This window comes from Bufo bufo, chromosome 9 (assembly GCF_905171765.1).
Source record: "Bufo bufo chromosome 9, aBufBuf1.1, whole genome shotgun sequence".
Classification (NCBI taxonomy): Eukaryota; Metazoa; Chordata; class Amphibia; order Anura; family Bufonidae; genus Bufo; species Bufo bufo.
Window position 1 is genome coordinate 4,670,141 of NC_053397.1, and position 25,890 is coordinate 4,696,030.

The following is a 25,890-nucleotide window of genomic DNA, read 5'->3' on the forward strand; positions in this document are numbered from 1 at the left end:
ATGGGAGCAGTGCGGTCAGAGGTTGCGGGATGGGAGCAGTGCGGTCAGAGGTTGCGGGATGGGAGCAGTGCGGTCAGAGGTTGCGGGATGGGAGCAGTGCGGTCAGAGGTTGCGGGATGGGAGCAGTGCGGTCAGAGGTTGCGGGATGGGAGCAGTGCGGTCAGAGGTTGCAGGATGGGAGCGGCGCGGTCAGAGGTTGCAGGATGGGAGCGGCGCGGTCAGAGGTTGCAGGATGGGAGCGGCACGGTCAGAGGATGCGGGATGGGAGCGGTGCGGTCAGAGGTTGCAGGATGGAAGCGCCGCGGTCAGAGGTTGCGGGATGGGAGCAGTGCGGTCAGAGGTTGCAGGATGGAAGCGCCGCGGTCAGAGGTTGCGGGATGGGAGCAGTGCGGTCAGAGTGGTGTGGGGCTGTTCAAGTCCATACCTTGTAGACGTAAAGCTCGTGGATGTCATCGGACAGTGTTGTCCCGTCGTCTCTCATCAGTGGAGTGAAGGAAAAACCAAAGAGCTTCTTCTCCCCTTTGTCCTTTGCTGCACAGACGAGAAAGTGAGAACTGTGATTACTAACCGTGTTGTCCGCAAACAGGGGCACTCCCATTAAACCCGTATCCACTGGACCCCATGCCACCTGATTTGCCACAGGCTGTTTGTTGGTCAGCCATTACTGTGCCCTGCACCCACATCAGCACCTTTGGGTATTACTAAAACGTACTGGAGCAATGCCGGAACTCAAAGCGTAGATGGGAACCCCGGAATCTGTCAATGGGGATGGGCAGTTTTACAAGCTCCCCCCACCGGGGGCTGTTGCTGTGGTAAAGGACGAACGAGTGGTACTGCGTACGTGGGGGCTCCCCGGTGCCCAGGCTGACACAGTCCTGCAAGACACAAGTCACACATTAATCACCATCTGCAGGAGCTGCTGACGCCGTTACTGGTACACGCAGGGTTAATACAGAGGGGATGCAATAGATAATCTACAACTAGTTTATAGTTCTGTGCTGCTTGATGACATCATGTCCACAGTCCCATCCGAGCTGCGCTGCACACAGACACAGAAGAGGATGCTGGCATATGAGATCAGAACTGTAGATGCAGCTCTGGATGTGACTGGGGTTTTGCAAGATACGTGCTGATGAAGCTTCTCACCCTCAGGTTCTCTCCGTCAGCGTAGAGCACGTGCATGGTGACCTCGATGTTCTTCTGCACGCTCTTTCCTCCTCTCTCAAAGTCGCCCCTCTCCAGAGTCACATAGAGGTCATTGCGCACATCCCCTGCCAGGACAATATACACATGGCATAAGTACTAACCACTGCAGAGCATTGCACCCAAAGCAGAGCACAGCAAAGCATCTCTAGCATATGCAGAACATGAGGCCTGCTGCCATACTGCAGAGCATCACTCCTGTGCAGCGATGTCAATGTCTGCAGCGCCATGCACAAGTCACACACTGCGCCATTCACTGGCCGGGTGGCAGAGCTGGGAAAACATCACGTGATGTCAGCGCCCCCGTCAGGCAGCGGCCAGTGACCAGGCTGAAGCAGTGGTGGGCATAGGGACTTACACTCTAACATCTGTATGTCTGAGTGATGGGCAAGTAGAGGAGAGGGGGGAGAGAAAGAAAGGACAGAGCAGTGAGCCGGTACAGAGTGAGCAGAGCTGGGTGAGCGCCACCAGGACAAGGCGACAACCAGCGCTCAGTCACTGCCGCCAGAACTGTGGTGGAGCAACCCAAAGACTGACGTGACCCTCATATAAACCAAAGAGAAGCAGCCGGACAATGTGCAGGAAAGGTCTCTGTACCCCCGATACTACAGCATGCGCTAAATATATATATGTGTGTTCGCCAGGGGATGTATATGTCTGCTCTATGGAGGGATGGATAGATACTATGTATCTATGTATATTATACATACAGTACAGACCAAAAGTTTGGACACACCTTCTCATTCAAAGAGTTTTCTTTATTTTCATGACTATAAAGGCATCAAAACTATGAATTAACACATGTGGAATTATATACATAACAAACAAGTGTGAAACAACTGAAAATATGTCATATTCTAGGCTCTTCAAAGTAGCCACCTTTTGCTTTGATTACTGCTTTGCACACTCTTGGCATTCTCTTGATGAGCTTCAAGAGGTAGTCCCCTGAGATGGTCTTCCAACAGTCTTGAAGGAGTTCCCAGAGATGCTTAGCAATTGTTGGCCCTTTTGCCTTCACTCTGCGGTCCAGCTCACCCCAAACCATCTCGATTGGGTTCAGGTCCGGTGACTGTGGAGGCCAGGTCATCTGGCGCAGCACCCCATCACTCTCCTTCATGGTCAAATAGCCCTTACTTTCAAAGTTTTCCCAATTTTTCGGCTGACTGACCGACCTTCATTTCTTAAAGTAATGATGGCCACTCGTTTTTCTTTACTTAGGGCTCTTTCACACCTGCGTTATTGTCTTCCGGCATAGAGTTCCGTCGTCGGGGCTCTATGCCGGAAGAATCCTGATCAGTTTTATCCTAATGCATTCTGAATGGAGAGAAATCCGTTCAGGATGCATCAGGATGTCTTCAGTTCCGGACCGGAACGTTTTTTGGCCGGAGAAAATACCGCAGCATGCTGCGCTTTTTGCTCCGGCCAAAAATCCGGAACACTTGCCGCAAGGCCGGATCCGGAATTAATGCCCATTGAAAAGCATTGATCCGGATCCGTCCTTAAGCTAAACGTTGTTTCGGCGCATTACCGGATCCGACATTTAGCTTTTTCTGAATGGTTACCATGGCTGCCAGGACACTAAAGTCCTGACAGCCATGGTAAAGTGTAGTGGGGAGCGGGGGAGCAGTATACTTACCGTCCGTGCGGCTCCTGGGGCGCTTCAGAGTGACATCAGGGCGCCCAACGCGCATGGATGACGTGATCACATGGACACGTCATCCATGCGCATGGGGCGCTCTGACGTCACTCTGGAGCGCCTCGGGAGCCGCACGGACTGTAAGTATACCGCTCCCCGCTCCTACTATGGCAACCAGGACTTTAATAGCGTCCTGGCTGCCATAGTAACACTGAACGCATTTTGAAGACGGATCCGTCTTCAAATGCTTTCAGTTCACTTGCGGTGTTACGGATCCGGCGTGTAATTCCGGCAAATGGAGTGCACGACGGATCCGGACAACGCCAGTGTGAAAGAGGCCTTAGCTGCTTTTTTCTTGCCATAATACAAATTCTAACAGTCTATTCAGTAGGACTATCAGCTGTGTATCCACCTGACTTCTCCTCAACGCCACTGATGGTCCCAACCCCATTTATAAGGCAAGAAATCCCACTTATTAAACCTGACAGGGCACACCTGTGAAGTGAAAACCATTTCAGGTGACTACCTCTTGAAGCTCATCAAGAGAATGCCAAGAGTGTGCAAAGCAGTAATCCAAGCAAAAGGTGGCTACTTTGAAGAACCTAGAATATGACATATTTTCAGTTGTTTCACACTTGTTTGTTATGTATATAATTCCACATGTGTTAATTCATGGCTGAAGGGCCCATACGCAAGTGGCCTGAAACGCGTCACATTGTGCTACAGTTTCTCCGTTTGTACACATGGATTTTAATTGAATATGTGAAAGAATAAAGCATTGGTTTTTAAGGATAAGGAGCTGGACGTTTTCTTGCTATTCCTGGATTGCTCACCTGGCTGCGTCTAGACCAGTACAGTCCGCGACTCCTTTAAAAAACTGGAGGCGAGTGCTGCAGTACATGAATATTTTTTTTTTGCATGTGTGTATGTATATATACACAGGTGAAACTCGAAAAATTTGAATATTGTGCAAAAGTCCATTTATTTCGGTAATGCAAATAAAAAGAAATTGCATTAATGCAGCTTAAAATTCGAATTTTGTGAAACGGTTGAATATTCTCGGCTCAAAGTGTCCCCCTCTAGTCGGCTAATTAACCCATACCCCCCGAGCAAAGGGAACCTCAAAATTGTGACTTTTGGCTTTCACAAGCTGTAAGCCGTAATCATCCAAATTATACCAAATAAAGGCCTGGAATATCTCACCTTCCATGTAATCAGTCTCCTATAGTAGTGTCACCTTTTAAGTTGCTTTACTGAAATAAATGAACTTTGCATGATATTCTAATTTTTCGAGTTTCACCTGTATGTATATATGTGTATGTGTATGTATACAGTGCCTTGTAAAAGTTTTCACCCCCTCCCCTTGACTTTTTTCGTATTTTGGTGCCTCACAACCTGGAATTTCCATGGATTGTTTGAGGATTTCCATCCTGTAATTACAGAAGATGCCGACAACTCTGAAGAGGTTTTTTCTTTTTTATTGTGAAGCAACAACAAATAGGACAAAATACCAGAAACAGTCAATGTGCAGAACTATTCACCCCCCTGAAGTCCGTACTCTGTGAAGCCTCTTCTGCGTCAATCACAGCTCCAGGTCGCCCTGGATCAGTCTCTAGGAGCAGTCGCCACATCTGACCGCTGGGATTGTTGCCCGTTCCTCCTTGCAGAACGGCTCCGGCTCCTTCAGGTCGGAGGTTTCTGCTTGTGAACAGCCATCTTTACCTCTGACCACAGATCTTCTACTGGATTGAGGTCTGGGCTGTGACTCGGCCGTTCCAACACATTTACAGGTTTCCCCTCCGTCCTGGCCTCAGATCACGCACAGAGTGGGGCAGGTTCTGCTGAAGAATATCCCTGTCTTTACCACCATCCATCTCTCCCTCAGCTCTGACCAGTTTCCCAGTCCCCCCAGTATGATGCTGCCACCACCATGTCTCACTGGGGATGGTGTTCTTTGGGTGATGATGTGTTGGGTTCGCGCCAGACAAAGCGTTTTCTTTGATGGCCGATAAGTCCAATGTTAGTCTCCTCAGACCAGAGCCCCTTCCTCCATACATTTTGGGGTCTCCTCAGACCAGAGCCCCTTCCTCCATACATTTTGGGGTCTCCTCAGACCAGAGCCCCTTCCTCCATACATTTTGGGGTCTCCTCAGACCAGAGCCCCTTCCTCCATACATTTTGGGGTCTCCTCAGACCAGAGCTCAGTCCTCCATACATTTTGGGGTCTCCTCAGACCAGAGCCCCTTCCTCCATACATTTTGGGGTCTCCTCAGACCAGAGCCCCTTCCTCCATACATTTTGGGGTCTCCTCAGACCAGAGCTCAGTCCTCCATACATTTTGGGGTCTCCTCAGACCAGAGCCCCTTCCTCCATACATTTTGGGGTCTCCTCAGACCAGAGCCCCTTCCGCCATACATTTTGGGGTCTCCTCAGACCAGAGCCCCTTCCTCCATACATTTTGGGGTCTCCTCAGACCAGAGCCCCGTCCTCCATACATTTTGGGGTCTCCCACAGGACTTTTCACAACCTCACAACGCGCCTTATTGTTTCTAGCTGACAGTAATGGCTTCTTCTGGCCGCTCTGCCATAAAGCCCAACTCTATGGAGCGTACGGCTTATTGTCGTCCTCTGTACAGATCCTCCAGTCTCTGCTGTGGGACTCTGCAGCTCCTCCAGGGTCACCTGAGGTCTCTGTGCTGCCTCTCTGATTAATGCCCTCCTTGCCCGGTCCATCAGTTTTGGTGGGCGGCCGTCTCTGGCAGGTTTGCTGTTGTGCCATGTTCTTTCCATCTGGTTATGATAGATTTGATGGCGCTCCTGGGGATCAGCAAAGATTGGGATATTTTTTTATAACCTAACCCTGACTTGTGCTTCTCAACAACATTGTCCCTTCCTTGTTTGGAGAGTTCCTCGGTCTTCATGGCAGTGTTCGGTTAGTGATGCCTCTTGCTTAGGTGTTGCCGCCTCTGGTGTGTATATGTAATGACAGATCATGTGACACTTAGATTGCACACAGGTGACATCATGTCACTAATCATGTGACTTCTGAAGATAATTGGTTGCACCAGAGCTTTTTATGGGCTTCCTAACAAAGGGGGTGAATACATACGCACAGGACAATGTTTACTATTTCTAAACAATAGTTTTATTTCTATATTTTTCTCCTTTCACTTCACCGACTTAGACTATTGTGTTCTGATCCATCACATAACATTCAGATTAACAGAACATTGAACTTAAGGCTGTAATGTAACAAAATAGGAAAAAAGTCAAGGGGGGTGAATACTTTTGCAAGGCACTGTATACGCAAAACCTATATTATCTAATCTGTCATTAATGGCTCCTGATGATACAGATAACTCTGTAGAAACGCGCTGAGCGGGATCTGACTGCGCGGTTTAGTTAGCGGGGGTTATGTACTAGTTATTGGCGCCTCTTTGTGCGGGCACATCGATATACGCAGGGATACATTTAGCCTATTACCAGTTCACAGCCTCGGTACAACTGTTAGTTCCGGGGACCTGTGTCCCCACGTGGCTCTCCGGATTTTTTGATCAGTTTGACCTATATTGGGGTTTTCTGCCTTTGACATATTAGGGCCGTCCTGCCCATATTCTTATATAAGGGATTCAATAAAGTTTTCTTATTTTCTTTTAGTGTCTTCTTCAGGCGGTGATTTGATGCACTTATACCTGGCATGATGACATCAGGGAACCCCAGTTTGCGGGTGACGGCCGCCCCTCTGTTAAACAGCAGCTGGTTTTCTCGGCGGATCTGCTCCATGTCCCCTCGCAGGAGTTGTAACGACACGATGAGACCTGGATGAGCAGAAAGACGATACAACCTTAATAATGGCAGGAGGTACCAGGGGATCAGCGGCAGGTGACCTGGGCACCTCTTATCAGTGGGAGCGGGGGGCGTACATGGAGAACCCTGCACCTTTCTTCCCTAGGACTGCAGTCTATGGGTGGGGAGCTCTCCGCGGTGCTGAAACCACATCCCAAAGAAAGAACAAAAACAGCAGAAGACATCGGGGGTCACACATGTAAAGGGCCGACTAACTTACCCTGTAAATCTGCTGAAATCTACTGCTCTGGGGAGGGGGCCATTCTGTCCGTAAGGAACTGCACTCTGGGAAGGGGAGCGCTCTCTGAGGACAAGGAATGTTTTTTGTGGAGGGGGAGCTCTCTCTGGGGAGGAGAAATGCCCTCTGTGGAGGCAGAGAATGTTCCAGGCAGCGCTCCGGGGATGGGAAAGGGGGCGCGCGCCGGGGATGGGAAAGGGGGCGCGCGCCGGGGATGGGAAAGGGGGCGCGCGCCGGGGATGGGAAAGGGGGCGCGCGCCGGGGATGGGAAAGGGCGCGCGCCGGGGATGGGAAAGGGCGCTCCAGTACCATAGTTGGAGCGCCGGGGATGGGAAAGGGCGAGCGCCGGGGATGGGAAAGGGCGCTCCAGTACCATAGTTGGAGCGCCGGGGATGGGAAAGGGCGAGCGCCGGGGATGGGAAAGGGCGCTCCAGTACCATAGTTGGAGCGCCGGGGATGGCAAAGGGGGCGCGCGCCGGGGATGGGAAAGGGCGCTCCAGTACCATAGTTGGAGCTGGGTGTGGAGTACTTGGTGCTGGTCTTCCGGATGATGTTCTCATGGATCTGGTACCACTCATTCTCATTATTACACCTGTAGACAGTATCACAGAGATTCCTGTGAGTGACGGGGAGACCTCCGTGCTGCACCCAGCCCCCGCACTGCATAGACATCAACATAAGAGCCGCCATTCACAGATTTCTCATTTTTTCATTTTATTTTCATACTTTCTTAGTTGACAAAAATGTCAAGTACAATTTCAATCGTAGCACAAAAATTATATGTAGATCACCAACCAGAGCAGCCTGTACGGCCCACTTGCTTTGCAGTGCAGCTCTGCTTGTTCAGACTGGCTACTTTATAAAAGCTCAAGCTCAGCAGGAGGTGGACGGAGGACACGTGAGCCGAGGTATAAACCCTCATCGTATAGCTGGTGTGCCCTGAGATATACACAGGGTATAGACCACTCTCGGCTCTGTCACGTCGCTCACTAGAGGGGTCTCTTGCTTTCATTTTGTGCTGTTGGCTTGGATTTTATCCCAGATTCAGTATTTGACCTCTACACTGAGCTTCCCCCATCTGCCGGGTTTACTGTAATCCCCCCATGTCTGTCACAAGCTCCTCCAGGGTCGGGTCACTCTACTGTGTTATTAGTATGAATATTGTTAGATTAATACACCAGCAATAGCCGACGAATGAAGAACGCTTCCACTGAGATCCATGTACACTGCTACACTGTATCCAAGTAATCATATACACCGCTACATTGTATCTATGCACCAATATACACTTCTACTGTATCCAAGACTCACATAGACTGTTATCAGGGCTGTGTACTCACATATAAACCTTCATGACAAAGTCCTTCTCGTCCCGATGTTCGCACAGCGCCGGCAGCACTTCCCCCAGGCTCAGCACAGCGCATCCGTAGGGTCTCCGGTAATGGATGTGAGAGGGACCTTTCCGGGAGTCGTTTAGAAGCATTCGCCCTGAAACACAAAAAGAAGTAAAGTCATCTGTGCTCCCCATAGGGATGATTGAAACATGGGGACGAGTGCAGGGGTCACCTACCTATCCTGATTACATGGACGACAAGGTGGAGGTCGCGCTTCACGTCCTTACTGCTCAAATCCTGTCATAAAGTACAAACAAGTCACACATCACCCTGAGAGCTAAACCTTACTGACAGCCAAAAACAGACACCACACAATAGACATGTCAGTAAAAAGTCCCCTGAGCCCCCGTCACCGCTCACACTGCCATCATAGCTGTGGGCAAAACATAACGGAACAGGCAAATCAGGAAATCCTAACTTCAAGGGCAAGAAGTAGTGAGACCAAGAAATATCAGAAAATGGAAAAACTAAATGTACCTCACCGCTGATCAGTGCGCATCCGATATTATACTCCAGAGCTGCACTCACTATTCTGCTGGGGCAGTCACTGTGTACATACATTACTTATCCTGAGTTACATCCTGTATTATACTCCAGAGCTGCACTCACTATTCTGTTGGTGCAGTCACTGTGTACATACATTACTTATCCTGTACTGATCCTGAGTTACATCCTGTATTATACTCCAGAGCTGCACTCACTATTCTGCTGGTGCAGTCACTGTGTACACACATTACTTATCCTGTACTGATCCTGAGTTACATCCTGTATTATACTCCAGAGCTGCACTCACTATTCTGCTGGTGCAGTCACCGTGTACATACATTACTTATCCTGTACTGATCCTGAGTTACATCCTGTATTATACTCCAGAGCTGCACTCACTATTCTGCTGGTGCAGTCACTACATACATTACTTATCCTGTACTGACCCTGAGTTACATCCTGTATTATACTCCAGAGCTGCACTCACTATTCTGCTGGTGTAGTCACTGTGTACATACATTACTTATCCTGTACTGACCCTGAGTTACATCCTGTATTATACTCCAGAGCTGCACTCACTATTCTGCTGGTGGAGTCACTGTGTACATACATTACTTATCCTGTACTGATCCTGAGTCACATCATGTATTATACTCCAGAGCTGCACTCACTGTTCTGCTGGTGCAGTCACTGTGTACATACATTACTTATCCTGTACTGATCCTAAGTTACACCCTGTATTAGGCTCCATTCACACGTCCGCAATGTGTTTTGCGGATACACGGAGACATGGATCCGCAAAACACGGAAAGCGGCAATGTGCGTTCCGCATTTTGCGGACCGCACATTGCCGACATAATAGAATATGCCTGTTCTTGTCCGCAATTGCGGACAAGAATAGGACATGTTCTATTTTTTTGCGGAAACGGAAGCACGGATGCGGAAGTGCGGATCCGCAAATGTGGATGCGGACAGCACATTCCGTCCCCATAGAGAATGAATGGGTCCGCACCCTTTCCGCAAAATTGCGGAAAGGATGCGGACACATTTTGCGGACGTGTGAATGGAGCCTTATACTCCAGAGCTGCACTCACTATTCTGCTGGTGCAGTCACTGTGTACATACATTACTTATCCTGTACTGATCCTGAGTTACATCCTGTATTATACTCCAGAGCTGCACTCACTATTCTGCTGGTACAGTCACTGTGTACATACATTACTTATCCTGTACTGATCCTGAGTTACATCCTGTATTATACTGCAGAGCTGCACTCACTATTCTGCTGGTGCAGTCACTGTGTACATACATTACTTATCCTGTACTGATCCTTAGTTACATCCTGTATTATACTCCAGAGCTGCACTTACTATTCTGCTGGTGCAGTCACTGTGTACATACATTACTTATCCTGTACTGATCCTGAGTTACATCCTGTATTATACTCAGGAGCTACACTCACTATTCTGCTGGTGCAGTCACTGTGTACATACATTACTTATCCTGCACTGATCCCGAGTTACATCCTGTATTATACTCCAGAGCTGCACTCACTATTCTGCTGGTGCAGTCACTGTGTACATACATTACTTATCCTGTACTGATCCTGAGTTACATCCTGTATTATACTCCAGAGCTGCACTCACTATTCTGCTGGTACAGTCACTGTGTACATACATTACTTATCCTGTACTGATCCTGAGTTACATCCTGTATTATACTCCAGAGCTGCACTCACTATTCTGCTGGTGCGGTCACTGTGTACATACATTACTTATCCTGTACTGATCCTGAGTTACATCCTGTATTAGACTCCAGAGCTGCACTCACTGTTCTGCTGGTGCAGTCACTGTGTACATGCATTACTTATCCTGTACTGATCCTGAGTTACATCCTGTATTATACTCCAGAGCTGCACTCACTATTCTGCTGGTGCAGTCACTGTGTACATACATTACTTATTCTGTACTGATCCTCAGTTACATCCTGTATTATACTCCAGAGCTGCACTTACTATTCTGCTGGTGCAGTCACTGTGTACATACATTACTTATCCTGTACTGATCCTGAGTAACATCCTGTATTATACTCCAGAGCTGCACTCACTATTCTGCTGGTGCAGTCACTGTGTACATACATTACTTATTCTGTACTGATCCTCAGTTACATCCTGTATTATACTCCAGAGCTGCACTCACTATTCTGCTGGTGCAGTCACTGTGTACATACATTACTGATCCTGTACTGATCCTGAGTAACATCCTGTATTATACTCCAGAGCTGCACTCACTATTCTGCTGTGTACATACATCCCTGCAGGCAGTAATGTGAACAGATACTGAATCCTGACCCCCGCCCTGTGTGACCGTCCTTGGACTCTGGGCCTCATCTATAATATATACAGGATGTCTATCACGTACGGTGAAGAGGGCGCTGAGCCGCTCCAGCTTCTCCGGGTTCCTGGGGCCTCCGTTCTTGTTGAGTCGGACCATGAACCTCTCACTAGGAGGAGAGACAGAGGTTAATGTGACAGACAGGAGACACTGAGGAAGTGAGACATGCAGGTAGCAGGACCCGGGGCAGAGACATATAGATGACAGGAGCAGTCAGTAGAGGGGTGAATGGAGGCGATGGGGAGTGAATCACCTGATCTGACGAGCCTCCCTCATGTCGTACAGTGAGAAGAAGAGGTCCACGTCCTCCCCGATGTTGCTGTGTGTGAAGCTCTTCAGATTGAGGAGCAGGTGGTGAGGGACCGGGGCGCGAGGTTCCTTGTGCCTCTGCCTTAGGGTATCCACCTGTGACAGCACAGCAGGTCACCTGTCAGCAGCCTGGATCATCCTACCCGTCCCCCTGTCTGTGACACCATTCATTGCCCCAATGTCTGCCCCTCCGTGCTGTGGGAGGACTGGGCGCTGAGCCACATAAATATCAAGGCAGAATCTGGAAGAGCTGGGTGAGATGCATTATGGGAGCCTTAATGGCAGCCATATTGGTGGTCACCCAGCTTTCCCGGAGACCTAAATCTGCTCGTTCTGTATTGATCTGGGGGCGTAGGGAGTGTTACAGGTGACCGCCTGAGTCGTCATGGTGGTCGTGACCGCGGCAAACGCTAATCTTCCTCAGTCCAGCATGGATCGGGGAGCCCTACAGTCATCTCCCCCCTGTCGCCCCGTTTTCTGAAGCCCCCCCTTTACCTGATTCGTGCTCTGCTGTACACTGTGTCGACTTGACAGATGCTGCAAAGAAAAAAATACACAAAGTGAGGGCCGCACAAGGAACAAGAAAGCAACAAAGAGCAGGACCCCCGGCATCTCACAGGACCCCCGACATCACATGGAAACCCCTCGACATCCCGCAGGAACCCCGACATCTCACAGGACCCCCGACATCACATGGAAACCCCTCGACATCCCGCAGGAACCCCGACATCTCACAGGACCCCCGACATCACATGGAAACCCCTCGACATCCCGCAGGAACCCCGACATCTCACAGGACCCCCGACATCACATGGAAACCCCTCGACATCCCGCAGGAACCCCGACATCTCACAGGACCCCCGACATCACATGGAAACCCCTCGACATCCCGCAGGAACCCCGACATCTCGCAGGACCTCCGACATCCCGCAGGACCCCCGACATCATACAAGACACCCCCCCCCCCCGACATCACACAGGACCCTCGACATCTCGCAGGACCCTTGACATCTCGCAGGACCCCCGACATCACATGGAAACCCCTCGACATCCCGCAGGAACCCCGACATCTCGCAGGACCTCCGACATCCCGCAGGACCCCCGACATCATACAAGACAACCCCCCCCCCCCCCCCCGACATCACACAGGACCCCCGACATCACATGGAAACCCCTCGACATCTCGCAGGACCCCCGACATCCCACAGGACCCCCGACATCATACAAGACACCCCCCCCCCCCCCAACATCACACAGGACCCTCGACATATCGCAGGACCCCCAACATCCCGCAGGACCCCTGACATCACATGGAAACCCCACGATATCCCACAGGTTCCCCGACATCACACAAGACCCCCCCCCCCCCCCGACATCTCACAGGACCACCGACATCACATGGAAACCCCTCGACATCTCGCAGGACCCCCGACATCATACAAGACACACCCCCCCCCAACATCACACAGGACCCTCGACATATCGCAGGACCCCCAACATCCCGCAGGACCCCTGACATCACATGGAAACCCCACGATATCCCACAGGTTCCCCGACATCACACAAGACACCCCCCCCCCCCCCCGACATCACACAGGACCCCCAACATCCCGCAGGACCCCTGACATCACATGGAAACCCCACGATATCCCACAGGTTCCCCGACATCACACAAGACACCCCCCCCACCCCCCCCGACATCACACAGGACCCCCAACATCACATGGAACACCCCCCCTCACCCTCATGACGTCACACGAGACCCTTGGTATGGCACAGGACCCCTGACATCCTACAGGACCCCCGACATCACATGGAACACTCCCCTTTCCCCCGTGATGTCACACGAGACACTTGATATGGCACAGACATCACTCAGGACCCCCAACTGATGGAAAATGACTAAAATAAATCTAAAAGGACAACGCACAGAGTGAAGGAGACAGCAGTCAAGCAGCGCGTCGTCAGTGAATGGTGACATTCTCCCTCAGAGGCTGAAAACCCATCCCGACCTAATTCTTCTCACAGCTGAGGGTCTGTACCAATGTATCAGCTTGAGCAATCAGAATGGTTATAAACACTCTGGATGTCAACAATCAATGTTCACAGTCACTGACAGCAAGCAGAGATTGGGCAATGAAACAACAGCATGTTGGGTGGGGCGGCTTCTAGTCACAATAGGATAGCACTTCCTGGTTCTCTGCTGTCACATGGTGTGTCACATGATCCCAGGCAGCTGCTTTGACAATGATCAGTGAATCCTCGAGTGCAGGTCACATGATCGTCTTCAGAGCTGCTAACTGGCTGAGTGGGATCATGTGACACACCATGTGACTCCACAGGACCAGGAAGTGCTTTGTTTCACACGGATACTCCGCTCCTCAGAGGAGCCTGATGGGGGTGAGAGTCCTGCAGTTGTGAAACTGCAACTCCTGTCATGAACCAAGAGGCTCAAGCTGTCAGAGCATGCTGAGAGTTGTAGTAGTACGGCCGCAGGTTGGTGCCTCACCATCTTGTATAGGTCAGAGACGCTGATCTTGTCGGAATCTACGGCTTCAAACTCCTTGCGGGGAACTAAGTCCAAACCCAGGTGTCTGCGGAGAGAAGAGGGGGTGAGAGCACAGGGGGCGCCGCACATCACTCCTATCATTGTGACCCCAGCACTACTCACTCATTGCCCCAGTCCAGCCGCACGGTGACATGCCTCTTGACCTCGCGCACCTGGTCCTGGGTGAGGTGGCCGGACAGTAGCTGCCTGCGCAGGTCAATCACCTCGTTCATCACATGCCGCAGCTTGTAGAAGAGGTCCACCTTGTGCTTCTACGTCCAGGGAGGAGAGGTGACAAGGGGTTAATCAGCAGCCTTCTAACACACATTTTCAAGATCTCCGCTTGCAGTCAGTGAACAGAAGCACCACATTCTATAATCTTGTTCACGGTCTTCTATGAGGCCAATGGAGCAGCACAAGTCTCTCTCTCTCTCTGGTCCTGGCCTCCAAGCTGATAGCACCGATACACTGCAACAAACCTTCAGCTGTAAGAGGTCTGAGCAGGTTTTCAGCCTCTAGGTAAGAATGTTCCCAGCAAGCAGAGATCTTGAAAATGGTGAGGAAGTTACAGAACTGAACCCCACAAGTCCACGCAGAGAGGATGGTGGATGAGACTGCGCGGTGCTCGGCTCTGCTGCATACATTCCATATACTTCACCCTTTCACTTTCCTTCTCTATGGCTGCACCCCCTGCTGGTTCAGGTTCTGCGTCCCCTGAGCTCCATGCACACGGCTCTGCAGGAGCAGCAGTCGCTCCCTCTGACCCTACTTACCGCCACTATGGCACGGCTCCGATATCAGGAGCTTTCATCTCTCGGCCGCCCCGCTCTCTATTGCGCTGCTGGAAAGAAATGCAGTCGTGTCATCTGCCACTCACAGGAGAAGATCTGCAGCAGTGAGTGGGCTGAAGACAGAACCGCCACAGATCTGCTGGATCCGCCCACCAGTGACATCATCAGAGGAGCGCACAGGTACACATCATACTTTCTGCTCTTTTAGTTAGGGCTCATGCACATGACCGTAGCCTGTTCTGCGATACCGGCCGTGTGCGTTCTGCATATTGCATCCTGCCATCTATAGAACTGTCCTATCCTTGTCCGTAAAACATACAAGAATAGGACGCTTTATTTTTTTGCAGGGCCATGGAACGGACATATGGATACGGACAGCACATGGTGTCCTGTCTGCATCCTTTGCGGCCCCGCTGAAGTGAACGGGTCACATTTGAGCCGCAAAAAAATACGGATTGGATGTGGAAAAGAAAGGTTTGTGAGCATGAGCCCTGCCCGAGTTACTTTGCTTTTCTTATGCTGATCTTCAGTCTTGGGGCTCGTGCTGTGGACTGCAAATTGTGGTCCGCAATGCACAGGCACTGACCATGGGGCAGCCGCGTGCGGATCGCAGACCCATTCACTTGAATGGGTCCGCGATCTGCATCGCAAAAAAGTAGTGGATGCACTACTTTTTTTTGGTGCGGAGGCACGGCCAGACACACCACGGAAGCACTAAGTAGTGCTTCCATGGGGTTCCGATCCGTGCTTCCGCACCGCATCTCCGGGTTTGCGGACCCATTCAGGTGACTGGGTCTGCATCCATGATGCAAGGTGCACACGGACGGTGCCATGTGTATTGCGGACCCGCAATACAGCCACAGCCATGTGCATGAGCCCTTATACTCTGTCTCCAGAGCTGCATTTACAATTCTGCTGGCGCTCCAACTGTAAAGTGCATGGCATGAAAACAACATTTCTCACAAAGCACCTGAGCAGAGCATGGTCAGAAGAGAACAGAACCAGCAGGGGCAGCAGGGAAATGAGCAGAGCATGGTCAGAAGAGAACAGAACCAGCAGGGGCAGCAGGGAAATGAGCAGAGCATGGTCAGAAGAGAACAGAACCAGCAGGGGCAGCAGGGAAATGAGCAGAGCATGGACAGAAGAGAACAGAACCAGCAGGGGCAGCAGGGAAATGAGCAGAGCATGGTCAGAAGAGAACAGAACCAGCAGGGGCAGCAGGGAAATGAGCAGAGCATGGACAGAAGAGAACAGAACCAGCAGGGGCAGCAGGGAAATGAGCAGAGCATGGTCAGAAGAGAACAGAACCAGCAGGGGCAGCAGGGAAATGAGCAGAGCATGGACAGAAGAGAACAGAACCAGCAGGGGCAGCAGGGAAATGAGCAGAGCATGGTCAGAAGAGAACAGAACCAGCAGGGGCAGCAGGGAAATGAGCAGAGCATGGTCAGAAGAGAACAGAACCAGCAGGGGCAGCAGGGAAATGAGCAGAGCATGGACAGAAGAGAACAGAACCAGCAGGGGCAGCAGGGAAATGAGCAGAGCATGGTCAGAAGAGAACAGAACCAGCAGGGGCAGCAGGGAAATGAGCAGAGCATGGTCAGAAGAGAACAGAACCAGCAGGGGCAGCAGGGAAATGAGCAGAGCATGGTCAGAAGAGAACAGAACCAGCAGGGGCAGCAGGGAAATGAGCAGAGCATGGTCAGAAGAGAACAGAACCAGCAGGGGCAGCAGGGAAATGAGCAGAGCATGGACAGAAGAGAACAGAACCAGCAGGGGCAGCAGGGAAATGAGCAGAGCATGGACAGAAGAGAACAGAACCAGCAGGGGCAGCAGGGAAATGAGCAGAGCATGGACAGAAGAGAACAGAACCAGCAGGGGCAGCAGGGAAATGAGCAGAGCATGGACAGAAGAGAACAGAACCAGCAGGGGCAGCAGGGAAATGAGCAGAGCATGGACAGAAGAGAACAGAACCAGCAGGGGCAGCAGGGAAATGAGCAGAGCATGGACAGAAGAGAACAGAACCAGCAGGGGCAGCAGGGAAATGAGCAGAGCATGGTCAGAAGAGAACAGAACCAGCAGGGGCAGCAGGGAAATGAGCAGAGCATGGTCAGAAGAGAACAGAACCAGCAGGGGCAGCAGGGAAATGAGCAGAGCATGGACAGAAGAGAACAGAACCAGCAGGGGCAGCAGGGAAATGAGCAGAGCATGGACAGAAGAGAACAGAACCAGCAGGGGCAGCAGGGAAATGAGCAGAGCATGGACAGAAGAGAACAGAACCAGCAGGGGCAGCAGGGAAATGAGCAGAGCATGGACAGAAGAGAACAGAACCAGCAGGGGCAGCAGGGAAATGAGCAGAGCATGGACAGAAGAGAACAGAACCAGCAGGGGCAGCAGGGAAATGAGCAGAAATGTGGCTGCTTCTCAGGATGTGCCTGGAGTGTAAGACCAGACGTAACCGCAGAATCAGGAGCACAGCTCTGGCTAGGACAGGAGCTGAGATCTACAGCTGAATTATGAGTGCAGCTCTGGATGTAAAAGGAATATGGGGCAAGATCTACAGCAGAATTTTGAGTGCAGCTCTGGATATGATGGGAGTGTAAGACAAAATGTGACATCAGAATTATGAGTGCAGCTCTAGTTGTGACTGAAGTATAAGAATATGTAAGAGCAGAATTGTGAGTGCAGCAAAGCATGCTTCCTGACACTGTGACGAATATCAGCTGTGATGCACGAGTGGCCGGCGCCGATTTACATGAACCCAAAATTCTATTTCCAGAGCATTTTCCATGAACAACATTTGGGGCGGGGAGGTGTCACTCAGATGGAGCTGCTCCGGTCCGCGCCGGCCGCCCTCTCGCTCTTGATTGCTTTTCTGGATCTCAGCCAAGACAACAAGTTTCCATCTCCTCGGTGAGTTGCTTTGGTAACTGGGATCCTTCCCGGACGAGCTCTAGTAGCAGGTTCAATCCTCGCTGCGGTTTACCCATCTACCAGGCAGAAAAGTGCGCCAAGCTGACCGCTAAATGAACCGATTCTCCGACAGAGTTTACCGGAGGCAACTGCCAAATATCCATCACTGCCTGAATACGTTTAGCTTCCAGTGTTTCCCATAACCTTTAACAGCTCAGCTACACATGACAAGTTCAGCTCTGCTACATTCGTCACATGCAGGACTATGTATTATACAGCCTGTGCCAGAGATAACCAGAGATCTGCTGCCCGGAATAAGAACGAGACCAAATACAGCAAATTCCACTTAGGCCTCCTGCACATGAACGCATGTGTTCCGTTCCGTGCATTGGGGACCGTCCGTGCGATCTCCGGGACGGATCCAGACCCATTCAACTTGAATGGGTCAGTGATCCATCCGTTCTGCAAAAAGATAGAGCAAGTTCTATCTTTTTGTGGAACGGAAGTACGGAACGGAACTCCGTAGTGCTTCCGTAGGGTTCTGTTCCGTGCTTCCGTTCCACATTTGCGGACCCATTCAAGTGAATGGGTCCGCATCCGTGATGCGGGATGCACACGGAATGGTGTCCGTTTATGCGGTCTGCAATACGGCAACGGGACACCTACGTTCGTGTGCAGGAGGCCTTCGACAGAACGAGACACTAAATGCTGCTCTTCAGCTAAAGCCCTCAGCCTGAAGAGATCCTTCTAGCGTCTCTCCACACAATTCTGCAGCTTCAGAGCTGAAATCTCCCAGTATTCCCTGCTTGTTCAGGTGCTTTGCATTCTGCGAAGCTCAGGCTCTGTACGGTAACCAGATGCAGGAAACCAAAGCCCCGCATGCGTTATAGGAGCTAAGCGAAGCTGTCATTGTCTGTCCACAAGCTTGCTGACTGTACTGTGTCCGTGTACCCTAGAAGCAGCCTATTGTAATGGCGGCTGAGAAGCTGTACAGGCCCCAATGCAACAGATTAATGGCGGTGACATCCATCATCAGCGGGGCCCCATTTAATGTTTGCTATAGGGCCCTGCTCCGAAACATGCGATGATTGCTCCCGCGCAGGGTCAGCACAGCGATCACAGGTGGTTGGGCAGCTGTAATCTTCCATTAATAATTTATAAGGGGGTTCAGGACTGAGATGTATTATAATGCGACCTGGCACGCGGTAGGCAACGCCAGGCGCCGGCGGGCATCTCCCACAGGAGGAGACGTGATGGACCTGTCGAAAACAATCGCGTGATCAGCCATGTGGAAGGAATTCTCACTACAATATTAATGCCGCCAAAATGTAGTCAGCATCCGATCGCTCATCAGAGAAGGTGACCCCCCCTCAAACACGCCAGTAATATTCCACTACACCTGTCACTGAGGCGCCCCATGTCCAAAAACAGCGATCCGCAAATCCTGCCAACAACCGGCGCCTCTCGTCAGTCTGGAGATTTATTAAAGGCTCTGATACACTGAAACGAACCTGTCCATCCCGCTCCCACAGGATTCTCTAAACTGGGTACACTGTAACAATCCCTCAGCTGTGAGACGTCTTAGATCTGCACTGGATTTAAATAAGAATGTTCACATTCACTGACAGCAAGCAGACATGGTGAACAATCACACTAAACAAAAAAGAAGACAGGAACTGTAGTGGGGGGTATAGTCGGGGTGTGACTGGACCTGGGGGGGGGGGGGAGTGATCTTTTCCACATTTTTTATGTTACGCCGACAAAATAAAATGTATTTTATTGGAATTTTATGTGATCGACCGACACAAAGTAACAAGTCTGTGCGAGGTGGGAAGAGGGGGAGACGACCAATCCAGAGGAGCTGTGCAAAGTGAATGGTGGAATCGGATTGGTTGCTATGGGCAAATAAACCAGTTCTACTTTCTGCCAGTTTGATAAATCTTCCCCATGGTTTTCATCTGGACAGTGCGGGGTGCATTAGTATTCACCCCCTGAGTCAGTGCTTTGTAGGACCACTTTTCGCTGCAGTTACAGCGGCCGGTCTTTTGGGGTCTGTCTCTACCAGCTTTGTACATCTAGAACAGGGATCAGCAACCTCCGGCACGCCAGCTCCTGTTCGGTGACTACAACTCCCAGCATGCAAACTTACTCGGCTCTTTTGGTAATGCCCACAGAAGTGAAAGGAGGATTCTGGGAATTGTAGTTTCAGAACATCTGGCGTGCCGGACGTTGCGGATCCCTAATCTAGAGGGTGACATTTCTGCCCATTCTCCTGTGCAGAAGAGCTCGCGCTCAGTCAGACTGGATGGAGAGCGTCTGTGATCAGCAATTTCCAAGTCTTGCCGCAGATTCTCAATGGGATTTAGGTCTGGACGGTGACTGGGCCGTTCTAACACATGAAGATGCTATGATCTAAACCAGGGATGGTCAACCTGTGGCTCTCCAGATGTTGCAAAACTACAACTCCCAGCATGCCTAGACTGCCTACAGCTATAAGCCTACAGCAGGGCATGGTGGGAATTGTAGTTTTACAACAGCTGTAGAGCCGCAGGTTGGCCAGCCCTGATCTAAACCCTTCCTTTGTAGCTCTGGATGGATGTTGAGGGTGGTTGTTCTGCTGGAAGGTGAACCTCCGCCCCAGTCTCCAGTCTTTTGCAGCCTCTCCCAGGTTTTCCTCCAAGATTGCCCTGTATTTAGCTCCATCCATCCTCCCATTACATCTGACCGGCTTTCCTGTCCCTGCTGAAGATAAACCTCCCCAGGATGATGCTGCCACCGCCATGTCTCACGGTGGGGATGGTGGGTTCATGATGATGCTGCCACCGCCATGTCTCACGGTGGGGATGGTGGGTTTATGATGATGCTGCCCCCGCCGTGTCTCACGGTGGGTTCATGATGATGCTGCCACCGCCGTGTCTCACGGTGGGGATGGTGGGTTCATGATGATGCTGCCACCGCCATGTCTCACGGTGGGGATGGTGGGTTCATGATGATGCTGCCACCGCCATGTCTCACGGTGGGGATGGTGGGTTTATGATGATGCTGCCCCCGCCGTGTCTCACGGTGGGTTCATGATGATGCTGCCACCGCCGTGTCTCACGGTGGGGATGGTGGGTTCATGATGATGCTGCCCCCGCCATGTCTCACGGTGGGGATGGTGGGTTCATGATGGCTGCCACCGCCATGTCTCACGGTGGGGATGGTGGGTTCATGATGATGCTGCCACTGCCATGTCTCACGTGGGGATGGTGGGTTCATGATGATGCTGCCACCGCCGTGTCTCACGGTGGGGATGGTGGGTTCATGATGATGCTGCCACCGCCGTGTCTCACGGTGGGGATGGTGGGTTCATGATGATGCTGCCACCGCCGTGTCTCACGGTGGGGATGGTGGGTTCATGATGATGCTGCCACCGCCGTGTCTCACGGTGGGGATGGTGGGTTCATGATGATGCTGCCACCGCCGTGTCTCACGGTGGGGATGGTGGGTTCATGATGATGCTGCCACCGCCGTGTCTCACGGTGGGGATGGTGGGTTCATGATGATGCTGCCACCGCTGTGTCTCACGGTAGGGATGGTGGGTTCATGATGATGCTGCCACCGCCGTGTCTCACAAGGGAGATGGTGGGTTCATGATGATGCTGCCACCGCCATGTCTCACGGTGGGGATGGTGGGTTCATGATGATGCTGCCACCGCCGTGGGGATGGTGGGTTCATGATGATGCTGCCACCGCCGTGTCTCACGGTGGGGAGGGTGGGTTCATGATAATGATGCTGCCACCGCCGTGTCTCACGGTGCGGATGGTGGGTTCATGATGATGCTGCCACCGCCGTGTCTGAAGGTGGGGATGGTGGGTTCATGATGATGCTGCCACCGCCGTGTCTCACGGTGGGGATGGTGGGTTCATGATGAGGCTGCCACCGCCGTGTCTCACGGTGGGGATGGTGGGTTCATGATGATGCTGCCACCGCCGTGTCTGAAGGTGGGGATGGTGGGTTCATGATGATGCTGCCATCGCCATGTCTCACGGTGGGGATGGTGGGTTCATGATGAGGCTGCCACCGCCGTGTCTCACGGTGCGGATGGTGGGTTCATGATGATGCTGCCATCGCCATGTCTCACGGTGGGGATGGTGGGTTCATGATGAGGCTGCCACCGCCGTGTCTCACGGTGGGTTCATGATGATGCTGCCACCGCCGTGTCTCACGGTGCGGATGGTGGGTTCATGATGATGCTGCCACCGCCGTGTCTCACGGTGGGGATGGTGGGTTCATGATGATGCTGCCATCGCCATGTCTCACGGTGGGGATGGTGGGTTCATGATGATGCTGCCACCGCCGTGTCTGAAGGTGGGTTCATGATGATGCTGCCACCGCCGTGTCTCACGGTGGGGATGGTGGGTTCATGATGATGCTGCCATCGCCATGTCTCACGGTGGGGATGGTGGGTTCATGATGATGCTGCCACCGCCGCCGTGTCTGAAGGTGGGTTCATGATGATGCTGCCACCGCCGTGTCTCACGGTGGGGATGGTGGGTTCATGATGATGCTGCCACCGCCGTGTCTCAGGCCCCTTTCACACGGGTGAGATTTCCGCACAGGTGCAATGCGTGAGGTGAACGCATTGCACCCGCACTGAATCCGGACCCATTCATTTCTATGGGGCTGTTCACATGAGCAGTGATTTTCACACATCACTTGTGCGTTGCGTGAAGATCGAAAAAGGTCCTCTTTGTGCGTTTTCCACGCAGGCTCCATAGAAGTGAATGGGGCTGTGTGAAAATCGCAAGCAAGTGCGGATGCGGTGCGATTTTCACGCACAGTTGCTAAGAGACGATCGGGATGGGGACCCGATCATTATTATTTTCCCTTATAACATGATGATAAGGGAAAATAATAGCATTCTGAATACAGACTGCATAGTACAATAGCACTGTTTGTGGCAAACTGCAGACGGGACTTCTTCCGGCTTTCTTCTCTCCGCTCTTCCATGAAGGCCAGATTTGTGGAGTCCACGACTAATAGTTGTCCTGTGGACAGATTCTCCCACCTGATCTGTGGATCTCTGAATCTCCTCCACAATGACCATGGGCCTCTTGGCTGCTTCTCTAATCAGTGCTCTCCTTGCCTGGGCTGTCGGGTTAGGTGGACGGCCATGTCTTGGTAGGTTTGCAGTTGTGCCATACATCTTCCATTTTTGGATGATGGATTGAACAGTGCTCCATGAGAAGTTCAGATACTTATTTGTAACCTAACCCTGCTTTACACTTCTCCACAGCTTTCTCACTGACCTGTCTGGTGTGTTCCTTGGTTTTCATGACGCTGTTTGATCACTAAGGTTCTTTAACCTCTGAGGCCTTCACAAAACAGCTGGAGTTTACGGAGCTGGAGAATACGTTACACACAGGGGGACGCTATGTACTAATGGGGTGACTTCTGAAGGCAATTGGTCGCACTGGATGTTATTTAGGGGGATCAGCGTACAGGGGGCTGAATACAAACGCGCACGACATTTTCCAGATTTTTATCTTCACTCTTCTCATTACACACTTGATACTTTGTGTCGGTCGATCACATAAAAATCACAATAAAATACATTTAGGTTTGTGGGTGTAATGTGGAAAAGTTCAAGGGGTGTGAATACTTTTTCAAGGCAGTGTATGAGTGTCCTCAGGGTGCAGATCCACAAGGCAGAGGGGGGACCAGGAGATCAGAGGATGGCCAGGACACAAGTGTCCCAGCTCAGGCAGCGCCATAACGTCACTGCATCACGAGCCCCGGCTGCCATAAGGGGGGCACCATTACCGTATCAGAGAGTATCTGCTGTGTGGGCCCCGAGGGGCCACTATTACATCCGTGGATGAGGAGTAGGTCAGGAAGATAATGGAATAGCAGGAGAAGTCATGATGGCGGTCTGGGGCAGATGGAGAAGAGCTGTACCCTCAGAGGAGATGGCGCCTGGACCTGCCGATCACTGGCCTATACTTTCTATACACAGCGGTCAGCCACCTTCTTCTTTTTTTGTTCGGGGGAAGGGGGGGGGGGGTCCAGAATTTGGCCTGTGGCCCATAGGACTCTAGCCGAACCCCTGACTATAGGACGAGCAGCAGCACACCGGGCACAGCGCCTCATGAAGGTTCCTGTTCACTTTTCGGCAGCAGTTTGTGCCCCAGAGCAGCTTTTTCCTGCTCTTCATTTGGTCATAGTCAGAGATGTTGGAGGGAACGGAGCTGAACCTCCTGCACACAGCGCCGTAGACCATGAGATCTATGGCGCCAGTTACACAGAGGATTCGTACGGCGGTTTCGGGGCTCCTCTGGCCCCCTGCTCTTAGTCACAGTGGGGGTACCAGGCAGGAGGTGAGAACTGAGTGGGCGCAGACAGACAGGAGAAGAGGCTGCGTGGGAAGCGCGGTTTGCTGGGTCTCCATGGAAACACACAGCACAGAGCCTGGATCCCATCACTCGGGCTGCTCCCTGCCAGAAAAGGGTTAAACACGCAGAACTGCAGATGTGCAAGCAGAGGAGGAGAAGATGAGATCCAGGGGGGGCCGCAGCATACAACATGAGATCCAGGGGGGGCCGCAGCATACAACATGAGATCCAGGGGGGGCCGCAGCATATAACATGAGATCCAGGGGGGGCCGCCGCATACAACATGAGATCCAGGGGGGGGCCGCAGCATACAACATGAGATCCAGGGGGGGGCCGCAGCATACAACATGAGATCCAGGGGGGGCCGCAGCATACAACATGAGATCCAGGGGGGGGGGCCGCAGCATACAACATGAGATCCAGGGGGGGGCCGCAGCATACAACATGAGATCCAGGGGGGGCCGCAGCATACAACATGAGATCCAGGGGGGGGGCCGCAGCATACAACATGAGATCCAGGGGGGGGCCGCAGCATACAACATGAGATCCAGGGGGGGGCCGCAGCATACAACATGAGATCCAGGGGGGGGGCCGCAGCATACAACATGAGATCCAGGGGGGGCCGCAGCATACAACATGAGATCCAGGGGGGGGCCGCAGCATACAACATGAGATCCAGGGGGGGGGCCGCAGCATACAACATGAGATCCAGGGGGGGGGGCCGCAGCATACAACATGAGATCCAGGGGGGGGGCCGCAGCATACAACATGAGATCCAGGGGGGGCCGCAGCATACAACATGAGATCCAGGGGGGGCCGCAGCATACAACATGAGATCCAGGGGGGGGCCGCAGCATACAACATGAGATCCAGGGGGGGCCGCAGCATACAACATGAGATCCAGGGGGACCCACCACATACAGCGTGAGATCCGGGCATGAGTATTAGATCAAGATGTAAACAATGAACTTCCCGAATCACAGCAAGCAGAGATCTTGTATTGTAGGCTCCTGTTATTACAAATCTGGAGTCTAACACATGAAAATCCCAGAGAGTCACCAGCAGCGGGCACCCGACATTGCCCCAGACCGGCGCCAACACGTGGGGGATGGGCAGCAGAGGATTTAATCCCTAAAAGTCCTGCGTCCAGTGATTGGGGGGGGGGGGGGGGGCTGATGGGTGGGGGAGGGGCACTGTGAGGGAGAAAGCCGCCCGCGGGCACCCGCCCCAAACACAGAAAGTGGGTCACATCAGCAGCCGGAGAGAGGAGCGACACCACATGATGGGGGTGCAGTCCTGTATGCTGCTCCGGAACAACATCACAGGATTAGATACACAGCTCAGCAGACAGTATCACACATGATAGGATTAGATACACAGCTCAGCAGACAGTATCACACAGGATAGGATTAGATACAGCTCAGCAGACAGTATCACACATGATAGGATTAGATACACAGCTCAGCAGTCAGTATCACACAGGATAGGATTAGATACACAGCTCAGCAGTCAGTATCACACAGGATAGGATTAGATACACAGTTCTGCAGACAGTATCACACAGGATAGGATTAGATACACAGCTCAGCAGACAGTATCACACAGGATAGGATTAGATACACAGCACAGCAGACTGTATCACACAGGATAGGATTAGATACACAGCAGACTGTATCACACAGGATAGGATTAGATACACAGCTCAGCAAACAGTATCACACAGGAGAGGATTAGATACACAGCTCAGCAGACTGTGTCACA

At 51.9% G+C, this 25,890-nt stretch overlaps 1 protein-coding gene across 6 annotated transcripts in view; it reads right to left on the reverse strand.

Moving 5' to 3' along the window:
* The window catches only part of DOCK3 (dedicator of cytokinesis 3), a 122,389-nt gene that overhangs the window by 37,432 nt on the left and 59,067 nt on the right, over positions 1 to 25,890 (reverse strand). For 3 of the 6 annotated variants that reach the window (XR_005774188.1, XM_040407110.1, XM_040407109.1), the window contains exons 6-17: positions 14,177 to 14,325; positions 14,015 to 14,099; positions 12,001 to 12,042; positions 11,450 to 11,601; positions 11,224 to 11,305; positions 8,494 to 8,554; positions 8,264 to 8,411; positions 7,427 to 7,515; positions 6,532 to 6,657; positions 1,147 to 1,271; positions 713 to 875; positions 425 to 531 (exon numbers count right to left, since the gene is read on the reverse strand). Coding sequence is in view for 5 of the 6 variants with exons in the window: in XM_040407110.1 (XP_040263044.1) it covers positions 425 to 531; positions 713 to 875; positions 1,147 to 1,271; positions 6,532 to 6,657; positions 7,427 to 7,515; positions 8,264 to 8,411; positions 8,494 to 8,554; positions 11,224 to 11,305; positions 11,450 to 11,601; positions 12,001 to 12,042; positions 14,015 to 14,099; positions 14,177 to 14,325 (1,329 nt within the window). In the remaining variant the exon portion in view is untranslated. Of the gene's footprint in view, positions 1 to 424; positions 532 to 712; positions 876 to 1,146; positions 1,272 to 6,531; positions 6,658 to 7,426; positions 7,516 to 8,263; positions 8,412 to 8,493; positions 8,555 to 11,223; positions 11,306 to 11,449; positions 11,602 to 12,000; positions 12,043 to 14,014; positions 14,100 to 14,176; positions 14,326 to 14,826; positions 14,934 to 25,890 lie in introns of those variants that run through there. The other 3 variants (XM_040407111.1, XM_040407112.1, XM_040407113.1) reach the window with 3 other exon arrangements.